The 12,211-nt window shown below is 42.2% G+C and overlaps 1 protein-coding gene across 1 annotated transcript in view; it reads right to left on the minus strand.

Moving 5' to 3' along the window:
- Nucleotides 1–5,143: 5,143 nt before the first annotated feature.
- Nucleotides 5,144–12,211, minus strand: part of clybl (citrate lyase beta like) — a 58,611-nt gene continuing 51,543 nt past the window's right edge. Inside the window, exons 5-8 of the mRNA XM_034110433.2 lie at nt 11,764–11,857; nt 11,506–11,673; nt 6,909–7,033; nt 5,144–5,429 (exon numbers count right to left, since the gene is read on the minus strand). Of these exons, the coding sequence (XP_033966324.1) occupies nt 5,334–5,429; nt 6,909–7,033; nt 11,506–11,673; nt 11,764–11,857 (483 nt within the window). The 3' untranslated portion in view covers nt 5,144–5,333. The remainder of the gene's footprint in view (nt 5,430–6,908; nt 7,034–11,505; nt 11,674–11,763; nt 11,858–12,211) is intronic.

Consider the following 12,211-nt stretch of genomic DNA (forward strand, 5'->3'; position numbering starts at 1 on the left):
AGGCAGGTGAGAGATCTGATGTGCGTTTATGTCAGTATGGCCACAGACCAGACATGTTGTTTTCATGAGGTGCTGTTACCTTTTTTTGTCTCCCTTAAACTGTCTGTGTCGGTCGCGTAAACTTTCTATTGGTCTGTCTTGTCTGGTGCGTTTAGGGACAACAAAGAACAACAAACAAACAAGACTCAAGAGCAAGTAGGTGGAGTTTCATTATTTAATTCAAGTGCATTGACTGTGACAGATGTGCGTTTTTGTATATACAATGTGAAAATCACCTTCAGACATGCATCCATCCCATTTAAGTTGTGAATCAGACATTTCTTTTTCTTTTACTTCACCATGCAAATGTACGGCTGTAATCCCCAGGAAATAAAGTATATGCCTAGAAAAAGAAATACAAAAAAGAAACTTGTGCTGCAGTGAAGAGGACACTTGAGTCAGAAAGGACGACAGATGGACACTTGTGGTAAAAAAATGAAAAAGTTGTAGGGACTTTGTGTCGCTCTGTAACGAGTCTCATTACCATGCCTCCCCCCTCCTCCCCACCGACACCCTTCCTCACTCCTGGCAACAGCAGACAAAGCGCGCGGGTTTTAGTGGTCTTCGGGCAGCCTTTGATCTGAGCCCGTTAAGGAGAAGGGAGTCTGGGGGAATCAGGGCAAAGGAGGAAGGTAAAGTCATCTAATATATGTTTACCTATACATTGTACAATCCATAATTTCATTAGATTTTTCAATGTGGGACAAGATGCATCCTAATTTGCATATGAGTCAACACCTGAGGGTAAGATGTTGCCAACTTGGCAAGTATGTTTAATTTCTGTGACTTTTTTTCTAACTGCAAATATATATTTATCCACCAGGTAAATAAACCCAGGAGCCTGGACTTTAAGAGAATCGGACCTCCAAGAACTAAACGACAAGAAGCAGGGAGGGCCTTCAAACAGAGGCCTGGACCAGTTTGGTGGGTACAATTAAATATATAAGGACCCCTCCAACATCACCTTTATGATAGACCTAATGCAGGTGGGATGCATGAAGCTATGCACTATTATGTTTATACCCGTTTGGTGCTGGAAATGAAATATTGATTAAACTTGACGTGCAGTGGCAACAACAATTCAACCTAAATGAACATAATTTATTGTAGATTACATTTATTTGGTTTGGAAAATGTATATTATTCAGCTTTACATGAGGCCTATTAAGGGTGTTTTATGGCTTTGCATAAACATAGATTTATTCTAAAATATCAAGGTGAAATAAAAAAAATAAAAAGGATCTAACAACTCTGATCCTGCATCCTGCCTCGCGCCTGCGTCGCTGATACTCAGACAAAAGGTTTTCTCAAATTAAGTTAGTAATGGTCCACATGTGCCAGATCACTCAGGCAGGACAGACAGGCCACGGTGAATTTCATATCATGCAAACGAACTGGGGAAAAAAAGGAAAGAAAAGGAGGCTGGACATGCGCCTGTCATCGGTGGGGAAATAAAAGGCTCGGCGCTTGATAAAAAGACCGACTGCTTTTGGTGGTTTCTGAAGAAAATATCAAAAAATATCCTAAGCGATAACATTCAGAATAAAATGACAGAATACTTAATTAATGCAATAAGAAACGCTTACCTGCCATACAATGACCCAACAAGATAGCTTCAATATTTTATTAACAAGCTTCGGAATTCAATTTGCTTTTACGTTATAATTATGTTTTTATTTTAAAATGATCAATTTACTTGAGGCTGCATTTTCTTAAATGCATTTTCAAATTACATCACTATTACAACACATGCTTATCCTCACAAAGTAAAAATAAATAGTTTCTATTTAATCTAAAAGCATTTTTATTAGAATTTGTAAAGCGATATTTAATACTTTTCATTGTGTTTTTCTGCACTAGGCCTTGGACACTTGAAAATTAGCACCGACTAATAGGCTAGTTGTAGGACATGGCCTTTTGGAGCCACTTGGAAAAGGTTTTAATGTATTCAAACAATATAACAAAATATCGCAACGCAGTTAATTAGCTTAAACTAAATGTTTTATGTTGATCAGCTCATAACGTTATATTTTAAGTCATTGTTGCTAATAGGTTTACACTTCTCAAACTGTGCTGCAGTTACAATAACGAGGCATTTCATTGCTTTAGAATAATCTTTTGCTGCAATTACTTTGTCATATATCGTCATTAGAAGTCTATTAAAACATCAAGTCATTATTTGGGCATCCCCGGGCGGGGAATTAGAATAAAACCATCTTTGCCACACGGGTCCCATTTAGATTAATGGAAAAATATGTAAAACATTTCGTTTTAATTTTCCTCTGACAGTGTTTTGCATACATGCATTTTCTCCGCCTGCGCTGTCTCTCATAATTTATGAAAGCAATCTCGACCAACACATTACCGGGCTATGAAATACTGCTCGCAGCCTAATTGATTCCCGTCACAATTTTGTGAGGTTATAATCGTGTTAATTGTAATTTACTCTCTCAGGGAATACAAGAGAGATGTATTTAAATAAAACTACCGAGAGGACTGAGAAGATTATATCAGCTCCACACATAATAGAAATGTCATGTAGAATTACACAGCGGAGGCAGACAGGGATGCATTCCTCTAATCTACAGAGATGTCACTGAAATCTTTGGCTTTCTCATTCCAAAATGTTATTGAATTGCAAAGTCGTCAGATGCAATAAAAGCAAAACGAGAGCAAAAGACAGCGTTTGTTTTACCTACAGGCTGAGAGAGTGTGGTGGAAACAAGGGCAACCTAGAAAGAATGATAATAAAAAAAGGTGGTAAACAAACACTAAGGGGATGTTGTGTTTTGTTGTAATATAAACTAGCCAAATTATTTCCTGATCATCCTCAGAAGAGCTGCCCTTTTTGCTTGGTCCCTGCATGATGCCCTGAGCTGCTTCCTCTGCTTAGAGACCTTCCTTCCTGTCTGAGGGACACCTGTTGGTGCAGAGTAGCTCCGAAAAGCCATGTTGTCCCGTAAGACCGGCCTCCTTCCCCACTGAAGTCACCTGGTGAGCCTCTTTTCAACTCCGAGTGCAGCACATATGTCCAAGAATGGCTTGATCGAGCCTATTATGCAGTTTGTACTCAATAGGGAAATAGATGTTGTATTCAACATTTGGAAGTAAACATTTAAAGGTGCGGTAGGTAAGTTTCAGAAACCGGCTCGAGATACACTTTGTTATATTTCATGGAATGCTCTTAACATCCCGATAGCAATGAATATATTAAGTGCTTTGACAAAAAATCCATAAAAAAAACGTCATCTGTAGAAGCCGTAATACTGTAAAAAGTACAACCAATCGCCGGGCCGGCTAAACGGATTGGATGGCCTACCTGCCTGTCAGCCTTCCATCGGGGCACAAACTTATCTCGTGCCCTCATTGGTCATGTGCGCGTTCGTGTGTGTTGGAGGAGGGGCTCTATAAGGAAGTGGCAGATTTTCTCCGGTTGTGTATTTTCAAATTCTAGCGATCTCGAGCCGGTTTCTCAAACTTACCTACCCCACCTTTAACAAAAAAAATGTTTTCATTATCAACCTTACAAATACACAAATATGTATTCAGTGAATACTTGAGACAATACTTAGCCTCCAAACTCAACTTATTAATTGCATTTAATCATTTCACAATTAAAAGACATGCAGAAGCTTAGACTAATTGATGCAAAACCAAAGTGGACTTCCTCCAGGAACTCTTTCAGCATTCACTTCAGATTGTGGAAAGACTAAGCTGCAACAAATGATACATTTCTGTAAGTTTAAAAAAAAGTCAGAGTTTCGAGTTTGATACAAATCAGTGAAGCCCATTTGAATGACATAGCCTCAAATCAAGAAAAACGTTTGATTCATACAATCAGCACAGGTTATTCACAAGCAACACATTGCAGAATGACCAAGTGTGAGATGTGGCTGTTTAAAAGATCCACAGAGCCTGCACAATGGCTCTTTACCGTTGTAGATTTATTTAATTAAAGTAATAAATAACAGTTTTGTCTACCAACCTAAGGGTTTAATGGAACATTGAGTGAAAACAAACAATGTGAATTCATGGCGGAAAAAAGTGAGCAGGGGTGAGAGGAATATGTGGCCAAATGCCAAAGAGACGGCTTACTGTTGGGGTCTTTGGCTGGGCGCAGGAGTGCTTTCAATCTTTTTGTCTGGCCTGGCACAGACCACAGTCCTGCCCCAGACACAATAGATCATACAGTAGTGAGAGAGGGAGAGATGAGGGGATGAGGTGGGGTATGGTGCCTTTCATTACCATGGTCACCGATGGCACTATTAACCATTCAACACCCCCCCAATTATCCTCCCATCCACAGTCAGAGAGACAAAGCCTCGGTCCTGGTCTGCTGGAGCAACATGGCCACTAATCTGTCTCACTCCAACATCACACCCACTTCACTGTCTCTGGAAGTCAGACATGCACAAGCTCTCCACAGAGCGCCTTTGTGCTTTTATTTGTTACAACACAACAAACGACTTTACTGAACTTGTCGAGGAGCAAAAAGACAGTCTGGAAACAATAATCCAAGTTTAAATCTTTGTGTTAAATAAGCGTTCACGTAAAAAATACTGTCGCAGCATGTGCATGTATGCAGTGTTTCTTTACATGTTTTACAGGTCATGGTGTGTGTGTGTGTGTGTGTGTGTGACGCCACACGCCTTCTCCATCAAGACCGCAGGCTCACGGCTGCCACAGGGCGAGCTGAATGTCTTCACTGAGGAGGCTGACACAAAAAAAGCGAAATCGTAAGTTTACGCACTTCCATTTGTGTTTTCTAAGCGAGTGAGACTTTGATGTTTGTGAGTCGGGCCCTGGGCAGGGGGCTGAGGCCTGACTGGAGCGCTGGGGCCTAATGAATAGATCCACAACAGTGGCTTGTTGTGTTTGTTTACCCTTTCACCCAGCTGCTTGGATCGTGGAGGTGGGAGAGCATTCATCATGACCTAGGAGAGATGGGAGGCATGGGCACACATACATGAAGAATGACATGATGGCACACAGTGTGCCAGAACAAGTGCCCAAACAAGGCAGTAATCGTCAATACACGACACGAGCGAATAAAATGACCAACAAAGAAAAAGTCAAACTTATTGCAATTGCCATAACAATCAAATTAAATAAAAACAATTTCCACATTTATTAAAACTTAAATTAAAACCACAATTTCCACCATCCAGCAATATAGTTTATAACACTTCAAAGTGCCATTTTTGTCCTGGAAGCAGCAAGAGTTCCTGTTCCCTTTGACGTCTCCCATCAGGGTCAAGTTGTGCGGTTCCTCGTGATTCTTCCCACCAGTTGTGTCATTTCTCTGGCACCACAACGGACAGCGTTACGATGTTTTTCGCCTGCTTCACAGAGGGCATGTCAATCATGCTGCCGCGGAAGGTGAACGCACCCTGAACAGGTTCACACAGAGGTGAGAACAGAAAGACAGAAATTAGACCAGGTGTAAAGTGAACACACAGCAAGTAGATTAGTGTACCAAAACAGAACATGCCACATTACGAGAGCCGTCCTTTATGCATTTTGCATTAGTAGAGAAGTATCATAAAATGTAGTTGCTGTTTTTAACCTGTAGTAATTAATACTAAATAATTGCAAAAAAAATGAAGTTGCAGATGAAAGTGTACCTAAGTAGACATGCAGTCAAGTGAGCCATTACAAACTGCCAGGAAAAACCGCACAGACTAAACATTGAATGGAAATGTGTAAATTATAAGGAATAACGTGAACTTTGAAAGATCTCCAAGAAACACCAAGTCAGAAAAATGCAGTCAATAGCTGGGGGTGACACTTATGGAAAACAAGCACCTGTCGTGTGGTGAGACAAAGGGACTGACCCTGCCACACACACACACACACACACACACACACACACACACACACACACACACACACACACACACACACACACACACACACACACACACACACACACACACACACACACACACACACACACACACACACACACACACACACACACACACACACACACACACACACACACACACACACACACACACACACACACACACACACACACACACACACACACACACACACACACACACACACACACACACACACACACACACACACACACACACACACACACACACACACACACACACACACACACACACACACACACTCCCTCGGGCGATGCTTAGTAGGAGCAGCCCTGGCAGGGAGAGTGGTGCGGGCAGATTGTGCATTACCTCAGCAGATAGCCCACAGAGCGCAACACACAGGATCCAACCATGCACTAAATTAGGAACAATAATATTGTACACTTAATTGGCCCAACCACCCCCTCACACTTCTCTGAGAGTCACCCAGGGGTGTACAGTATGTATTCTCTGGGACTACAGAGGTGTGCGAGCGGGAACACAAAAGGATCAGTCCGAGTCTCGGAGCAGAAAAACACCCTGCTCCTCTGAAGAGTCCCAGATAATGAGTCACGCAGGACACATGCATTACAGAAAGTCTCATGTAGCAATATCCCCTGGTTAATAGGACACATCTCCCCTTTTCAATGATGAAAGGATTTGTAATAAATAAAGTTGTTGTGTGCGGTCATCGTTTGTTTTAATTGAATTTCGAAGAAAGAAAGAAAGAAATCACATTTTAATGAGGTTGTTACCCAAGTTACTTACTGAACACATTTCTCCATCAGGATGAATGCTACAAACCGACTAAAGAGCAATGGGCAGTGGTTTTTTGTGTCATCTATTCATATTGCTTTTGCCCAATCTATCAAGTTATATTGATAGATAACACATTTGTGAATTGTCTAAGAAATAACCATCCATAGCTGGCTATTTATTTTTAAATGTAAAATAATGACTTTTGGAAGAGAATAGTAACATTACCTTTCCCTCCTTTTGGTGTTGGTCAAAAGCAGCAATGAGCTCTTTGGCCCACTGGACCCTCTCCAGACTGGGGGAGAACTCCTCCTGCACAGCTTGGATCTGCCCCGGGTGGATAACCTGCTTACCTGCACGAGAGAGAGAGAGAGAGAGAGAGAGAGAGCGAGAGAGAGTAAGAGAGAGAGAAAGAGAGAGAGTAAGAGAGAGAGAGAGAGAGAGAGAGAGAGAGAGGGGTAACAGCAGGCTAGGCTTCAAATCAAAGAGACATTTGTGCTAAAAAACAATGTTTTTACGTGTTGGCACAGAGCTTTCAATAACCCAGTTTGTGCCAATTACACTCCCTGATTATAACAAACAAGATATTTTATTATGAAAACTGTTGAGCAAACGGCTGCATGGATGGTAAAAGAAATCCTTGAGATTGTTGAGGGATTGTAGCCGGCACTGTTCACGAGAGGGAGAAACCACAACACAGAAAAGCAATGATGTGTCAGTGTATCCCATGGCAACACTGAGGTGAGTCAGATGGTCAGCACGGGACCAGAGGAGGCTGTGCATCATCACTTCTGCTCGCAGGCCTTCTGTCTGACTGTCCTCAGACTTCAGCATGTGAACGAGGGAGTAACACAGAGCCAAAGTAAACATACACAGCAACTCTTCAAAAATGCCAATAAAACAAATTAAGAAAAATACATTTAGACCAAATATTATATTTATAACCATATTCAAACATGTTAAATGTGTTCAAGCGTCTTCATTCAAATACTTTCTATTATCAACTGGTAAAAATAAAAGAAATGCATGTCTTTTCCCATGATAACATTTTATACAATTTCAGAACCTCAGTGGTTGCATACCTTTCAGAAATGGCATCTTATACCCAACTGAGCCTAACATGGAGTTAAGGCTCTGTCTGAGACATCCCCCACCCTCCCGCCCCCACTCCGTCTCAGTTAAATGTGGGCTAACGCCGCAGACATAATCCCGTGTACATTTGCAGATCAAACTTGTAGTGATAAGTTAAGGTTATGAAACGTCTGATGAGAACGACGGCTCAGCGGCAGCCAGCAGGAACTCGACACTTTAGGGCTTAGCTCTGTCGCTGACAACAAATCCTTCAAGGTGGCCGGGCAGGCGGGCTGCACGCGCGAAAAAATGTTGCCCGGGAGAAATGAGAAGGGGAGAGGAGGATAAGACGGAAGAGGAAAGGGGAGGAGAGAACCCACACCCTGCATCCAGCTCCGCTCACCCCAGTTAACCTCCAAAAGACACAGAGCACCAACACAATGAGCACACTGTAGTTAAAGGCTTGCACAATTACTAATGAGAGAACACAATTCATTGACTTGCAACTTATGACAAATAGATATCTTCGAGGGAATCATGCACATCATAAAATGTGGCACCTGTTAGCCGGTCATTGCGAATTCATGAATGCCTGCGTGTTTGTTTGTGTGAGGCGGTGACACTAACTGCACATTTTCGGTTGGACTAACAGCCTGAGGACTCCCCAGGGCCACGCTGGAGATTTGTAGGAGTGTGTGTGCGCAATCTTGTGTATATTTATTTGTGCCTGCCCGTGCCTCTGCAGTACTAAAATATCAATTGTAGTTTGGATATTATACAGATATTGTATTATTGCGAGGATTTAGGCCAGAGGAGCCACCTGTTTTACTTCTGTTTTGGAGAAAGGAACATGTTTGCACACTGAAATTGGCTGGTTTAAATATATTTAAATTGTGTGTCTCTTTGAGGGTATGTCGGTGTGAGTGTGTGCGTGCCTGTGTAGGACAACAGGAGAATGACAGAGTGAAGAGGAAACAGACAGGGTGACTCAGGTGCCCTCAGTTACAACCCATTGGTTCTCCCAAAATGCATCACTCATGCCCTCCAGCCAATCCTGGCCTGCCATGTGGTGCTGGCATCTCATTGGAGGATTGCCATTTAGCAAAGTGCTCTCAGGCGAATGATGGGCAGGGTCCCGGGGATGGAAGTGAAATGCCTTCCATGAAAGCAGAGAGCTTTGTGGAACCGATTTCTATGTCAGTGAGGCAAACACTTTTGGAAGGATCATTCCGTCTAAGCAGCGACATGTAGTATAAAGCACATCAAACAAGGTGCTTATAAAGTAAAGATACTGCACTCTTTTATACCGAAAAATGAATGACCTTCCTCCCAAACAGATTTACTTTGTCAAGGTTTTGCTGGATTTTGCCTTGCATGTCCCATGTACTGGTAAGAAGTCTAGATGTGTGTGTCACCAGTGTGTTCTGTGCTCAGTGCTAATGGGTGCTAGATGCAGCTTAGGTAGTGCCAAGGTCAATTACTGCACAGGTAGACGCTTTTGGCTGCACCGTATTATTGCTTAAGCACACTCGGGCCAGTAATAGCTACTAACTAAGATTATACAGAGTGCCCATGGCTTGTAAACCACTAATCCAGTGCTTTGATGGTTCGGTTCCATATCAAATCGGACCATTTATTTCATCAACCGGCTGCTACCATCTCAAACATGTATTGTTTCTGCAAAAAAAAACAAAAAAAACATTTGATTCAAAAAGGGAAATTATTTAAACATATGTGCATAGGGTTAAGACACCCCTCAACATAATATGCGACTAACAGTAGTGTGTAAATAAATGTACACACACACACACACACACACACACACACACACACACACACACACACACACACACACACACACACACACACACACACACACACACACACACACACACACACACACACACACACACACACACACTAGAGGTGGCAAATTAGGTCTTCTGGAAAATAATTTGCTGGATGAGACGGCAAGAAACTCGGCTCCAAGATGATTTGATGATGTGAAGTGTAGGTGACATGTCTCTAGGCCAGGGCAACATGGAGCGTGTGCTCAGCATTCACAATTATTCAGAGCCCAAAAAGTGTTAAGTGCTTCTTTTTCTCCATTTCATTCCTGAATGAATGCTGGCTAATTGCTTCGTTCAATGATCTCACATTCAAAGAATAACAATCTAAACATAACATAGTAAAATAAAACAGTATATAATGAGATTCACTCACACCCTCATTCTTTATGTGGAAACAAATCACAGTAGGAAGTATATCATATGTTAAAATAATCAGTCTGCAAAGCATAACAATATCAGAATATAGAAATGTGCTGCGGCAGAGGAAGAATGACTGGAATATCCACTTTGGAACAGGCTGTCCAGCCTTCTGTGGTCTGTTACACGCAGTCCGCGGGGCACACACACACACACATTTTGCAAGCGTTGCCTGGCTACAGACTCACCGAGAGCGCTGTTAAAGTGGACCCTACCACTACTTTAACTCCCTTTAAAAGCATACTTTAGCACACACACATGCATATTTGCACATAAGCAGGTAAGCACCCAAGTACACACACACACACACACACACACACACACACACACACACACACACACACACACACACACACACACACACACACACACACACACACACACACACACACACACACACACACACACACACACACACACACACACACACACACACACACACACACACACACACACACACACACACACACACACACACACACACACACACACACACACACACACACACACACACACACACACACAAAATAAATGTCAGAAAAGCATTTAAGGACAGCTGTGTCCTTCACAATTCACTTTAGCAGCACCTCAAAAAAAAGGCAAGCAGCCAGTTCTTAAACCACTGCCACAATGGTTATTTTGAGACATTCATTACAATGAATCATAAAAGTATATGGATTTCAAATGAAAAGCCAGATGGTCTGCAACCTTCCACTGCGTTTTAACTCAAATAACATATACATCCTATTCTCGCTTGGAACAAAGAAAGAGAAAGACCTGGTTAAAGAGGCAAGGAGGAACAGATACAACAGGTTGGATTGTCTGAATGTTGCTGGCAATAGGAAGTTGAGGACAGTCCGTTATGCAGCCACACATGGATGTATAATAAGAACTGGATACAGCGTGGAAGGCGGGGCCTCGTTCATTCCTATGAGAGTTGCTCATTGGCGCATGATGACAAAATGGCCCAACTTTTGAGAGAGCGAAACGTCACGAAAGTATTCATATAATCCGTTGTTATTGTGCATCCATGGGTAAAGGTAAAACTCATGTAGTACTGAACACGAAAATAACTCTTAGAATAATGTTATTAGCACATTTTACAACTTGAGGACCGAATGTTTTTAATAATATACAAATGTTCATACTGGGTAGTTTATTTAGTTTAAAAAAAATTATCCAACGATTTACAGACGTCTCTTTCCCAATGTTAGTCAATGGGAAAAAGTGTTTCCGGGCCCAGCGACTGATACGGAAGTGTAGTACTACCGTTTGGCCACAACAAATATTTTCCTCAGAGTCTGGCGCACTTCCTGGGGGCTTGCAGCCACAGGGAGAAGTGAAGAATAAAAATAAAGGGCAACTGCTGAATGATGTGCAGAAAACAGCAATTTCTGGGATGGCCCAAGATGTTGTGATCATGACTTGAGGTGACCTTATTTAATGGGACATGGGCAGATTAGAGACCCATTTAGCAGGAGCTTTACCTGTAAAGCCCATGAGAGAGCCCTCCCTGGCCTGTCGCCTCAGCCCCTCCACATCTTTGTAGTCGATGTAGACCAGGTCGATAGCCTGCAGCCCAAACGCTTTGCTGGTCACGACCACCTTCTGCCTGGCGTAAAGGAGCTCCCTGGCATCTTTGGTCCGTGTGGCACCTGCAGGGTGGTTGAAAGGGTAATTGAAAAAGTAACGGAGACAAGTACAAGACAGCAAGCAGAAAGTTAAGCAGGAGGTGTAATGACTACCTATGCTGGCACAGAAGTCATCAGAGCCAAACACCACACCGTCATGGTGGAGGCCGGCCTTCGAAGCAAGTCGACGGACTTCCTCACAAACCGCCTGGAAAGAATGCATGAATGTATTAATTTATAACCGGCTCGCTCAAGTGTCACAGATTGATAGAGGAATTAAAAAGTTGGACCTATTGATAATGTAAAAGTTTAGATAATCTGGATTTCGGAATTTCCTTTTCAGGCAGAAAAAGTCATCACACTTAATTCTCTTTGAGAAATGTTTAATTACAGGATGATAGTAAGGCAACGTTTTGTATGGCTATTTGTATTAAGACCTAAGACTACTGAACATGTCCAACAATTATAAGCCCCATTTCTAAGGCACGACTTCAGGCAACAGTTATTACCGAATAAGGGGGAAGAATGTGATTGTCTGTGGTGAGGAGCGTGAAACAATAAG

The sequence above is a fragment of the Pseudochaenichthys georgianus genome, chromosome 21 (genome assembly GCF_902827115.2).
Source record: "Pseudochaenichthys georgianus chromosome 21, fPseGeo1.2, whole genome shotgun sequence".
Classification (NCBI taxonomy): Eukaryota; Metazoa; Chordata; class Actinopteri; order Perciformes; family Channichthyidae; genus Pseudochaenichthys; species Pseudochaenichthys georgianus.